Raw genomic sequence first — 14,052 nt, forward strand, 5'->3', positions numbered from 1 at the left:
AATTTAGAGTTATCTCTCTAAGTCACACATTTAATCATGCTTACCACCTAAAACACCTTTGCTACCCATTTTCAAGAGAATAAAATGAAAATGTTTAGTAAAGAGGCCCTTTGCAACTTGGCTTTAGTCAAGCACCTTAGCTCCAGTCACAAGCTGAGTCAATTTCCTAATCTGTCACACCTGTTTTTTCTACTTCTCTATGCACTGAACGCCCAACTATGTCCAATGAATTCTATTTGAATGCCTAACCTAAATGTCTCCTTTTTGTGAAGTCTTTCCCCAGGTCCCCAGTCAGTACTAACTGCTAGTGCCTCTCCCCCATAGTTCTTTATCTCTATCACAGTCGAACTCATGTCTCAGCCTGTCTTGTAACCTAATAGCTATGATAAATCTCTCTGGTGTGGGAGTATCTGAAGATCTGACACTGTTGTGTCATTTCCTAATGCGCCTAGCCTCTAACACAGGATTTTCCAGTAGATATACACTTATTCGCTGAATTGCTCTCACATCCATTGTGTCAGAGATTGCCAGTTGCCCTCCACTATATCCTTTATTCACCTCTTAGAACCCCCAATAACATCCCTAGACTGCCAACATCTGGATTTCTATATGAGGGAGAAATGAACTTCTACCTGCCACAAAACCTTTCCTCATTTGCTCCTAGCACACCCTGAGCCTCTATAGCATATGCCCATCTACATTAGTGTTTCTCAAACTCAACATCCTCATAAACTCTGAGAATATGAATCCAGTCTGAGAAACTTCAATTTAAGAAACTCAGTGTATAAAAAGATATTTTAAAAAGCAGATTATATTGGGTGACAGTTTGGCAATTTCTTATAAAACTAAACACTTGGAATTTACCCAAAGGAGTTGAAAGCTTATGTCCCTACAAACACCTGCAAATAGATGTCTATAGCAGCTTTTTTCATAATTGCCAAAACCTGGGAACAATCAAGATGTTCTTCAGTAGGTGAATGGATGAACAAATATTCCAGATAATAATAATGGAATATTATTAAGCACTAAAAAGAAAGTAGCTACCAAGCCATGAAAAAATACGGAGGAAACTTCAATGCATATTACTAAGTAGATGAAGCCAATCTGAAAAGGCTACATACTGTACGATTCCAACTATATGACATTCTGGAAAAGGCAAAACTGTGGAGACAGGGGAAGATGGCAGAGTAAGAAGCATCTTGCATCTGTCTCCCACCTAGGCAACAACTGCACTGGCAGAATTCTGTCGTAACTATTTTGGAATTCTGGAGTCTATTGAAGACTTGCAACTTCTGGGGGAAGATGTGGAAGGTAAATTAGGGTTAATTTTGCTTAATTTCAGTTCTTAGCAAAGTAGCAGCTACTCATCCCTCATTCCTCATGCAAAAGAATTAAGCTGGACCCTTACCTAACACATACACAAAAATTAACTCAGAATGGACCAAAGACCTAAATGTAACACCTTAAACTATAAAACTCTTAGAAGAAAACATAGGGAAAATGCTTCATGACACTGGATTTGGCAACGTGACACCAAAAGCAAAGCAACGAAAGAAAAAATAGACAAATTGAACATCATGAAAAATTAAGGGGCTTCCCTGGTGGCACAGTGGTTAAGAATCCGCTTGCCAATGCAGGGCACACGGGTTCAAGCCCTGGTCCAGGAAGATCCCATATGCCGCGGAGCAACTAAGCCTGTGCGCCACAACTGCTGAGCCTGTGCTCTAGAGCCCGCGAGCCACAACTACTGAGCCCACATGCCACAGCTACTGAAGCCCACGTGCCTAGAGCCCGTGCTCCGCAACAAGAGAAGCCACCGCAATGAGAAGCCCGCGCACTGCTACGAAGAGTAGCCCCTGCTCGCAGCAACTAGAGAAAGCCCGCACACAGCAACAAAGACCCAACGCAGCCAAAAATAAATAAAATAAATAAATTTATTTTAAAAAATTAAAAATTTTGTGCGTCTAAAAACAATATCCACAGAGTAACAAGGCAACCCAGAGAATGGGAGAAAATATTCGCAAATCATATATCTGATAAGGGATTAAGAGCTAGAATATACAGAGAACTGCTAACACTCAACAACAAAAAAAACAAACAACCTGATTCAATAACAAAGGACCTGAATAGACATTTCTCCAAACGAAGATATACAAATGGCCAATAGCACACAAAAAAATACTCAACATCACTGATCATTAGGGAAATACAAATTAAAAATACAAGATACCACCTCACACCCATTAGGATGGCTACTATAAAAAAAACAGAAAATAACAAATGGTAAGGATGTAGAGAAATCAGAACTCTTGCACACTGTTGGTGGGAATATAAAATGGTACAGCTGCTATGGACAACAGTATGGCAGTTCCTTAAAAAAATTAAAAATAAAATTACTATATGATCCAGTAATTTCACTTTTGGGTGCAAACCCCAAAGAAGTGAAAGCAGGGTCTTGAAAGATATGTGTATACCCATGTTCATAGCAGCATTATTCACAATAGCTAAAACATGGGAGCAACCCAAGTGTCCATCAACAAATAAATGGATAAACAAAACATGCCACAACTAACTGAGCCTGCACTCTAGAGCCCGTGCTCTGCAACAAGAGAAGCCACCGCAACAAGAAGCCCACGCACCGCAATGAAGAGTAGCCCCCACTCGCCACAACTAGAGAAAGCCTATGAGCAGAAACAAAGACCCAACGCAGCCAAAAATAAATAAAAATAAATAAATCTATTAAAAAAAATATGGAGATGGTAAAAAGATCAGTGGTTGCCAGGGGTTAGAAGGGGAGAAAGGGATGGCTAGGTGAGCACAGAGTATAGGGCAGTGAAACTATTCTGTGTGATACTAAAATGGCAAATACATGTCATTATACATTTGCCAAATCCATAGAATGTACAACACCAAGAATGAACCCTAAAGTAAACTAAGGACTTTGGGTGATGATGTGTCACTGTAGATTCATCAGTTCTAACAAAAGCACCACTCTGATGCCGATGTTGGTAATGGGGGAGGACTTGCATGTGTGGAGGCAGGAGGTATATGGGAACTCTGTACTTCTGTTCAGTTTTGCTGTGAATCTAAAGCTGTTCTAAAAAATATTCTATTTTTTAAATAGCAGACTAATACTGCAAAAGAGTATTTTTGCTTTTACATCTTTTAAATATTTTTCAAAACTGCATCAAACAAAAGCACAAAATTAAAGGGTCTCACACTGCCTATGGACCTCTAAGATATATCCCTGGACTAGGAGTCCACAACCCTGAGTTTGAGGAATACTGATCTGTATCATTCATTTGACGTTTTCATATGCATTGCCTGAAATTGTGTTACTTAGCTCTTTCATGTTTGTCTCATTATCCTAATTATGTTGCAAGTGATTCAGGGAATGGCTGCATTTTCTATTTCCAGAATATATGTTCTAGAAGATAAATTATGTGAGTTTACAAAAAAAGGAAAAAATTTTGGTCGAGGAATCAAAAAATTTCACTAAAAAGAATGGACTTTGAGTTGGGTCATAAAGAAAGATCAGGATTTTGATTCAAGCATTCCAAGCAGAAGGGACAGCATTAGTTCAGGGGCAGAAGAGAGAAAAAGGAAGAACTATGTGAGGAGGAGGGAGTGGTTTGGTTTGATTGAAGCATTGGATATTGTAGTTGAGAAACAGGAGATAAGGTTTCAGGGTAGGTTGAAGAGATAACCTGCAGCCACCGTTTAGAGAAGCCCTGTGGGTCAGATTAAGGACTCTTAATTCAGTAGATGAGTGGGAGTCATGCAAGTTTTTGAGCAGGCAAGTATAATAATCACAGCTGAGTTTTAAGAGAATGAAAGAAGAGACTGGGAGGCAGCATGGTGTAATGTTTAAGAAGACTTTGATGACAGATGGACTAGAGTTTGCATCCCAGCTCTACCACTTACTGTATAATTAGAGCAAGTTATTTCACCTCTTTGGGCCTCAGTTTCCTCATGTGTAAAACAAGGATAATTATAACCACCTTCAAGATTGTTGTGAGGATTAAATGAGATAATACACAGGGCCTGGCCCAGAGTCTATACTCAGTAAATGATAGGCATGCCTGTTAAGAGACTATTAGGAAAGGGAAAAGAAGGCTTGTTAATTGTGAATCATAGTCTAAGGTATGAACATTCAGCTGGACTTTAGGGGAGGGGCAGCATCAAACCCTGCTCTGGTTCTGAGCCTCAGTAATGGGCAAGTGGTGGTAACACTAATGAAACTCTAAGAGCTGTTTAGGGCTGGAGGAAAGGGGTTCATTTGGTTTTTAAACATGTTTAGCTTGAGGGGCTGGAAAATTATTCAGTGGTGATTCCAAGTGTATATTAATAGTTGGTCAACAGAAATGGGGTACTGGTGCAGAGAAACTGGTACAAGTTGTCAAAGCTAGACCAACATATTTAAGAGTCATCTACAGGGAGGAAATAAAGCAAGCTGTGGAAATAGATGAGATCAATAGGGCAAAGAGTAGAGAAAGAAGAGAGTCTGAAGGCATAGCCTAGGTATGCTTATTTTAGGGGTATGGGAAAAGAGAGAGGGAACTTTGAAAGAGTCAAAGCTTATGTGGTTAGGAGACTAGGATGAGGATCCATGACAGTGAGTTTCCCTGCCATCCTAAATGATTGGTAGAAAGCACTGTTTTGAACAATTGAGCTAGTGGGAAATATTTTACAGAAAGTTTTCTCCTAGCCTGTGGCACGACCATTAACGTGGTATAACTACTTTAGTCATATTGGATTACCAACAGTGCTTACAGGCAACACTCCCCAGGGATCTAGCACAAACATAATTTTCAGGGGAAAGCAAAGCTCTTTAACGTTTCAACATGGCAAAATAAATTTTACATTAAAAAAAATTCCAGCAACAGCTGGAGCTTCCAAGAACCTTTAGAAATGGGCCCTGTGTCTAGTAAAGCAGTTTGTTCTCAGTAAAGACCGTGCACTTTAAAACGTTTTAATTCATGGAGTGACTCTGTGTGTGCTAATGATGTAATATGATATAAATGAAGTTTAACTCAGCTCATACAAAAAAAGGCAGTCAAATTATGCTTTAGTGTATCTTTGTCTTTCTGGAAATGGATATATAAATGCTTGTACCTAGAAAAAAACCAGGAAAGCTATATACCAAATTAACTGGGATTCTCTTTAGGGGACAGGGTTCTTTTTTTTTTTTTTAAATTTTATAGCTACTTTATTTATTTATTTATTATTTATTTTTGGCTGTGTTGGGTCTTCGGTTCGTGCGAGGGCTTCCTCTAGTTGCGGCAAGCGGGGGCCACTCTTCATCGCGGTGCGCGGGCCTTTCACTATCGCGGCCCCTCCCGTTGCGGGGCACAGGCTCCAGACGCGCAGGCTCAGTAGTTGTGGCTCACGGGCCCAGCTGCTCCGTGGCATGTGGGATCTTCCCAGACCAGGGCTCGAACCCGTGTCCCCTGCATTAACAGGCAGATTCTCAACCACTGCGCCACCAGGGAAGCCCGGGACAGGGTTCTGAGTGATTAAAATATTGTTCTTCATGCTTTTCAGTATTTTCCAAAATTATTACAATAGAATTTCATCAATTTTGAAATATAAAAAATGTTATTTAAGAGGAAGTAGAGCAATCCATGGTCCATGACTTACATGTGCTGAGACTTCCAAGAAAGGAAAATAAAAATCATACCTCACTATGGTTTATTTTACCATGAAATACTGTGAAAATAACTTGTCAATTAAAGTCTACATGGATAGATAAGAAGTCAGGAAATAAAATACTGTATGTTACAAACTGAAAACCCTTAATGTCTAAGCTACATAGTCAATCTATTAGTTATTGTTGAGATTTTAAGGATTAATTTTTAGAGTTTGTATATAATTCAATAGACCCTTCAAAGGGACAGAGACCTTGATACAAAAGAAAGTTTTCTCAATTAAAAGGTCATCTGATGAGTACCAAATTAATCTATAAGGGCACACTGAATGCAATTTCTCCAGTGGAAAGCTTTCTCCTAGCCTGTGGCATGACCATTAATGTGGCATAACCACTTTATTTACATTGGATTACCAATAGTGTGTACGGGCAACAATCCCCAAGAATATAGCACAAACACAAGAGATTCTGTAGCTGCAAAGGTTCAAGGTGGAGAAGCCCAGAAGGCTAAGGGTGTGAGCTGCATTGATGCAGATGAGTCCTGAGTCTCTGGTTAATGAATCCTGTGGAGATCGGCAATGCAATTTTTAGGATGTCCTAATGATATAAAGTGATGTAAGTGAAATTGAACTCTCTGAGTACAGCTTGTGCACTTTGATGGGTTTTGGCTTAGGCCTGCTCAGTAAATAGGGCCCTTCTGGCAGTGAAAGAAAAGAGGAAAAATACAAGCCAGTAAATCTTGTGCTTTCTTCAAATGTGTGTTATTTCTCAACTATTTTGTCTTCATCCTACTCAAGATTGGCCATGAAAACAGAAACAACTAATGTTTTAATCGTTTTGTGATCAGAAAGGAAAAACTTACCAGTTTCAATCCTGTTATCAACATCAGTGCTGACTTTTGATGCAGTGCTCTCATTTGCTACACAGTTTTTCACTGTCTTCTCCCTAGAGAAGATCGAATAATTTATTTAAAACTCAAAAGAAGTTTCTGAGAGCACCAGTAAAGGCTATTTAGAAAACATTATTTCAGGGTGATCAGATTTTTTTTTTTCAAATGCTCTAGAACATATTATTTTCACAAATATTTCAGTTAAAGCTATTTTTTAAAAAGTCATATTTTCATTGGGAATAATGAGAGAGAAAGACACTATAGTTCAGCTTTTAAAGCATGAAAGCCAGAAAGTTCAGAACTTACTCTGTTTTCTTGACACAAACTTAGGTCTGGGTGATTGAGGGAATAGTATTTCATATTATAAAATAATAATATTTTCTTTTGTATTAAAAAACTCATAGGACACAGAAAAGAACGTTCTTCTACCAAGAATTATAATGGAGACAACTATAGCTATTAGTTTGAAAAAGAGACAAGAAAGGCAAGTGTTTGCACTTGGTTGATGCAGTATAGTAAGATTGGGAAGTACAGATTGGGAAATACAGTAAGTACAGACAGCCTAGACTATAAGCCAGGCACTTTACACCCACCATTTCATTTAATCATAAAAGCTCTCCTATTAATCTATTATCACCATTTTATAGGTTGGGGGACCTGGGACTCAGAAAGGTTTTAAAAAAAAAACCTCCACCCAAGGTTGGAGAGCTTATAAAGTATTAATGTTAATACCGGGCACTTGAGCAACATTTTACCTCTGTTTTTGCAGTCACTATAAGGTAACTAAACAGAAATATAGTGGTGAAAATTATTTGCCTCACTAGTAAGTTTATTCAGTTATACATTAACTCATCTTTGGATTTCTATAGTAAACAAGGTACCCCAATGCATATAAAATAGGAATTAATTTACAAAGTACATGCACAAATAATTTTTAAGACATATTCCATTTCTTTCTACCGCAGGGTGAATTTTAGTCTGTGTAAATTAACCTCAATAAACTTGACTTTAAAAAAAAGGGAGCTTCGGTGCTTTGTGACCACCTAGAGGGGTGGGATAGGGAGGGTGGGAGGGAGGGAGATGCAAGAGGGAAGAAATATGGGAACATATGTATATGTATAACTGATTCACTTTGTTACAAAGCAGAAACTAACACACCATTGTAAAGCAATTATACTCCAATAAAGACGTTTAAAAAAAAAAAAAGGGAGCTTAAAAAAATAGGGAACTAAGGCTGCTCTCTGAGGATTACATTATAAAATATATAATGGATCAGAGCAGAGACAGGCAACGTCAGTGGAAAAGAGCAAGATCCCAGGCCAGCAGGCACTGACTTCATTCATTCATCATTCAACAAATTACTCCTTAGCACCTTATACGGGCCAGACATTGTTCTAGGCACTAGGGATACTGCAGTAAACAAGACAAGCAAGGTCTTTGTTCTCATGGAGCTATGGTCTAGTGGAGGGGAAAGACAATAAAGAAGTAAACAAATAAAAAACATTCTGGGGAAGAATATTTAATGTTGTGTGGATATTTTCATATTTTATCAAATTAAAAATGGTATGTATAGGAAGAAAATTACTATAAAATAAATGTAATATATTTATTATTTTATATTTACATATTGATTATATAATATATAATGTTATATATTGTTATAATATATAAACATGCACACACAAAACACACACACACACACACACACACACACACACACACATACATATACCTAAGACTAAGAGGATATTTACCATAATATAATTAGTATTTATTTCTGGGTAGTGGGATTATGAGTGGCTTATTCCTTGTTTTTTTCTCTACTTTCCATATTCTCAACAGTAAACCCACATTACTTTTACCATCAGAAAAAAGTACTAATAGATACATCTACATGTGTATATAGGTACACAGATGTCTGGAAGGATGTATACCAAACATTACTAGTAGTTAACTCGGTAGCAAAATATGGGGTGATTTTGACTTTTTTTCCCTGTACTTCTGTATTATTTAAATTGTTTATAATAAACTTCTATTTTTCAAAAATAATAAAGCAACTTTTTTTTAAAAGCATGAGTTTTGGGGTAGAAGATATGGTACCTTACTTTGATAGAATTTTGGTAATAAGAAATAGAAAAAAATCTACCATTCAGATACTTTAGAGCTTAAAGGTCCATTTACTTTTGGTTTTGTACAGAAATGCTTCCCTTATCATTCTTTAACAAATTTATCTCTAACGACCCTGCCCATGGTAACGTAATCCTCCTAATTCAATGGGAAAAGACCATGTACTGATTTATAACTCTACCAAGAAAGGGTTGGTATACATTTATGGGGATGATAAGTAATCCCATAATATCCCTATCTATAAACTTTGAACAACAACTTTAGAGAATGTACAACGATTTTATCCAAAGAAGACCCAATAGTTCAAGAAAGCAGAAATGTACCACTGAGGGCCAGATTCTCACCCCAGACAAATCTCAAAATGTTGCATAGATACTTTCATTTCTGATCTGAGGATTCTTACAACTTGTAGAGATTTCTGCTGCAAAATGAAGAAAGTTAAGCAGGAATTCACTATTCTCTGTCCAGAACCAAACTAAAAAAAATTTTTGTAAAAAATCTTCTTACCTTTTTTCCACCTCTAAAAGAAAATTTTCATTGTTACCCAACTGACTAAAATGCAGCTTGGCAGCCTTTCTCTCACTTTCTCGTACGGCTCGGTCATCTAGAGGCAAAAACCGTGGTCTGAGCATGTTTCTTTTTGGAGTAAACAGTAATGGGTCAGAAAAGCATATTCACAGAGTAAAAACTAAAGATCAGTCTCATCTTTTGTTAGAGATGGGTCACAGAATAATGCTATTATGTTGTCACTGGAGCACTAGTAACTCAGGGAGACTACAGGGACACCATAGCAACAACTGCCACGTAAGTGTAACTACCTCTGCAGCAAAGTACAGCTTGGTCAGCAAACAATCCAAATGGCCTAATCTTAAGGCTGAAAGTTATACCATTTCTGAAAGACTTTTCTTAGTTCCTCTATAATAACTTTCCCAGGGGTATGTAACATAGAAGTTTATATCAACAAGAAATGTATACTCAACAATAAAATTATAAAGAAATACAGACTAACTCATTTAAAGGAATATTTATTGTTCCTTGACAACTAAGCCCCAAAGAGTTGTTGTATTCGTTTTCTGTTGCTAATTCAGTTACAAAGTTGGGGCACCTGGAAAAATAAATCTCAACCTGGAAACTTTTTGTTGGGGAGGAAGTGGTGGTGAAACCATCAACTGAAGAAAACTAAAGCTGGAAGTAACTGATAAAATCGTAGATTGTCATTCAATAAACAATAAAAGGACTCGTCATACATCCTGCCAAAACAAAAGAGTTACATAAATATTGACTAATAAACAAATATATCCTGCCAGTGCACACTCTGGGCCAACATCTAAAAGGTTAGGAGGCAGCTGGTTTAAAGTAAGATTCTGGGGCAAAGAACAGGGGAGGAGGGTCTCACCCAGTTTCTCCAGAGTTTGTAGCATGTACACAGCAAAGAGCCTATAATCTGTATCTTTCCTGACAACAGGATTGAGTCTCAAATCTAGTTCTTTGAGGAAGGGTAAAGGCTGTAGGCGGGACACCTCCACTAATGAAGGAATGTTGTTATAATATAAATTCAGGTCTTGGAGTGAACATAAATACTGGATGCCCTGCAAGGAAAAGACTACATTGTGAAACTGCACATTGGGAAGCACTAGGAATCTCACAGATAAAGATGGAAATACAACTATTACTTTCCATCCTTAAACAGTTACCTGAGACACCTATGAGAAAGGCAGGGTTGAAATTCCCATTTAGTTGCCTGAGAATAAGAATGCTGCAGCCCATGGGTACTGGATGTGCTATACATTAAATAATTCATAGATATCATACATTTCCTCCTTTATAAGCTCTGACATCCAAATATCTGCGGTCAGCTCTCTACTTCTGTTGCCCCCCATCACTCTCCCAATCCAATCCTTCTCAGTGGTAGCCAAGCCAAGTCACTTTTGCACTTCTCTCACCCTTGCTATAACCACTCTCCTGACCCCAGGAGCACCTCAATTTAAAAGAGGGAGGGAGGGAGGCAAAAGAGAGATGGTTCTGGGGAGAAAGGCAGGGAAAAAAATTAAGTGTGTATATGTTCTTATATCTCAAGACCTAACTTTTAGGGTGAATGGACTATATGGCAAAACAAAACAATGCGATCTCCAAGTCTTCCCTCCTGGACCAGTCTGGAGCCCCTTTTGTCCTTGTTTCCCCCTTCAGAGTTACTGCCACCCCACAAGCTCCCCAACCTCCAATCAGTCAGTTTTCCTTGGTAGAAATGCTCTGCCTTCTTCTGTTCTATTTCTGTGGACTTAGCAACCCCGCCCCCTCCCCCCACTTCTCTAGCAACAGTACAATCAGAACTGGGACACTGGAGAGGAAAAGCCACAATTTTTCTCCTTTGCTAAAACCTACTATCGAAAATAATTGTTTAATTTTCATGTATTTGGCTAGTTAGGTGCTTGTGCCCAACACTAAATTTCAGGACAATATTTCAAAACATGTACATATATGTATAATCACATACTGTTAGTAGTAAAAATGGTTACCATAAAAGGAACTCTGTCATTGAGAGTTATTTCAGAAAGGTAAAATTATTTTCCATCATGTATTTATAAAATAATGTTTTTATTCTCCTCTCATTTAAAATTAACCTTTTTATAATTGCAGGAAGTTTAGAAAACTCAAAGATATATTCAAAACATTTCTGAATAGAACACTGTTTACAGTTGGATGCATTTCTTTCTGGCTTTTTTCAGTTCCACTAACTTCTACATTGTGAAAGGGTCAATGGTTGGGAATATTTATCAGTGCTTTTGGCCTCACTCTCAGGGCAGTACACCATTAGGACTGTCTTTAAATGTGTCTGATGTCCCAGCTCAAGTAATCTTTTAATGTCTCATTGTAAAAGTCAGGGGAACAATTCTTATCCTCCTCTCATGTTTCCCAGTTGGCATAAATTCATGTATTCCCCAACGCTACACTAGAACTAAACACAAAACATTTCTCCCTTGGGAAAATTAAGCAAAATGATTCAGAGCTGCTAGAGATGAATACATGCAGATAAATCATAGATGTAAAAAAATTTGTAAAACTAACATTTATTAAGTGCTTCCTATATGCCAAACACTACAGGAGTCTTATATATGTAATATTTGATTACACGTGCTAATTTGATTAATCTTCACAACAGTTTTCAGCCAATTTACAGAAATGGAACAAAAGAGAGTACAAAAGTAAATGACAGCAATGTTCACTCAGTTTTTTTTAGTCTGAAAAGAACAATCAGATAAAAATACATATGAGAAGAGGAGACCTAAATAACTCTGTACTAATACTTTCTGAAATTTGTGGGCCAAATACAAAGGGCTGTTATCAAAGAGTCTAAAGACCTAGTTCAACTTGGAATTTCTGCTTTTAGAATCCTAGTTGGAAATTTGATCTAGCTTGGATTTCTTCTTTCGGGGCCCTTAGTTTTAGACCTTGAGATTGGGTCTAGTTTGTGTTGTTGAACAAGTTTCCCCTAAGAAATGCAAAACTGGAGGAATAATCCAGATCATTAACCAATCCTGGATAGAATCTGTAAGTCTTTCACCTTCAGTCTTGCACAGAAGGGCTTTATCAAAACAGCCCCATAGCTGGGCAAAAAGGGAACAGTGGAAGAAATACCATTTGGGGGTCTATGCAAAGAAAATAAAACTTCCATCTCTGTGTGTGTGGGTGTTTATATTTGTAGAGCTCTTTCTGTGTGTTTGCTAATCCTCACACTTTCTGCTTAAGCATGCTCCCACCTACTTTCCTAAACTGCCCTCTGCTCCACCATCTCCTGGCCTGGAAATTTTTGTTTTCAAGACCGTCATTTCCTCCCCCTCCTAGAAAAAACTCACAGTAGCAACTTAGGCCACGCACCAACATCATCAGAATCCCCTGGGAATGTCCTGGACCCACCACAGATTTATTAACTTAGAGTCTCTCTCGGAATAGGGACTAAGACTCTGTACTCTTATTATTATTATTATTATATATTTATTGATTATTATTATTTTTTTTTTTGGCCATGCCGCATGGCTTGTAGAATCCTAGTTCCCTGACCAGGGATTGAACCCACGCCCTCAGCAGTGAAAGCACAGAGTCCTAATTACTGGACCACCAGGGAATTCCCAAGAATCTGTACTTTTAACAGTGCTCCTCATAATTTTTTAACACACATTAAAAATTGTACTATTGACCCAACACAGCCATAAATAAATAAATAAATAAATAAATTTTTTTTAAAAATTAAAAAAAAAAATTGTACTATTGCCCTAGGCAGTGATAGTTTAATATAGTTTTCTCTCAGTATAAAAGGAATTTTTTCCCAATATTTTATAATAAAAAAATGTCAAACATAAAATAATTTTACAGTGAATAGTAAAATTTAGTTTGGAAACATTTAAAAGGAAGATGCTATATTCCCCAGGCTGATATATCTATCTTTTATTTCTTCTCATCAAAAAAATAAACAGACTGGTCATAGAATACAGAACTTACCTTCAGGCTAGTGATCAAATTTCTTGATAAATCTAAGGATCGGAGACTTTTAAAATTTCTGAAGGCATCACCAATGGAATGGATTTTTCCAGCGTAAGATCCCTGCAATGAAAGAGACTCCACCAGTTCTGAAAAGAGATCATCAGTAGATATATTATGATCTCTGCTTGGATAAAGAGCAGAGTCACTGAAAACAGGCCTTCCTTCCTCCCGTATCTCATCTGTGAAAGAGCCTACATTCAAGGCTCATAAGAAGATCAGATCATCCTTTTAAAAGCATCAATATGGTCTTATGCAGTGACGCCAAGCCTTGGTTTTACAGAACCCTTGAGTTCTCTAATTACCCTGAAGGATGTAGTAAAAGTCTCCAAAAGTTCTCAAAACAAACAAACAAATTCAGCAATCCCACTGCGAGGATTCAGCCCTATAGATAATACTCACAACATTTTGCCAGGATATATAACGTAGACCAAAAGGATGTCAATCACAGGAAAGTTTTAGGAGGAAGGAAGGAAGGAAGGGAGGGAGGGAGGGAGAGAGGAAAAGGAGAAAAAGAAAATTGTTAAAGAGCCCATCAGGAGAAGAGTAGAACTAGATGGCTTAAGCAGCAGTTCATTGATACAATGGACAATGTACTAGATCTGTGACCTTGTACAAGTCACTTAACTTCTCTGTGCATCGGTTTCCTTATCTGTAAAATGGAGATAATAACAGTACTTACCTCACAAGATGTTGTAGGGATTAAATGAATATATATATGTGTGTATATAAAGATATATACATATATATGTGTGTGTATACAAAACTTAGAATAGTGCCTGACACGTGGTGCTATATATATGTTAATTATTGTTATGCAGTCATTAAAAAGAATGAGGTAGATTTGTAGATG

At 37.5% G+C, this 14,052-nt stretch overlaps 1 protein-coding gene across 6 annotated transcripts in view; it reads right to left on the reverse strand.

Moving 5' to 3' along the window:
- LRRC36 (leucine rich repeat containing 36) overlaps positions 1 to 14,052 on the reverse strand; it is a 53,597-nt gene that overhangs the window by 27,757 nt on the left and 11,788 nt on the right. For 5 of the 6 annotated variants that reach the window (XM_082368946.1, XM_082368949.1, XM_082368948.1 and 2 more), the window contains exons 1-2: positions 9,171 to 9,902; positions 6,510 to 6,592 (exon numbers count right to left, since the gene is read on the reverse strand). In XM_082368946.1, coding sequence (XP_082225072.1) covers positions 6,510 to 6,592; positions 9,171 to 9,295 — 208 coding nt within the window. In that variant the 5' untranslated portion in view covers positions 9,296 to 9,902. Of the gene's footprint in view, positions 1 to 6,509; positions 6,593 to 9,170; positions 9,903 to 10,059; positions 10,253 to 13,160; positions 13,289 to 14,052 lie in introns of those variants that run through there. The other variant, XM_082368950.1, reaches the window with a different exon arrangement.

This window comes from Balaenoptera borealis, assembly GCF_965194805.1.
Source record: "Balaenoptera borealis genome assembly, chromosome: 19".
In the NCBI taxonomy this organism is placed as follows: domain Eukaryota; kingdom Metazoa; phylum Chordata; class Mammalia; order Artiodactyla; family Balaenopteridae; genus Balaenoptera; species Balaenoptera borealis.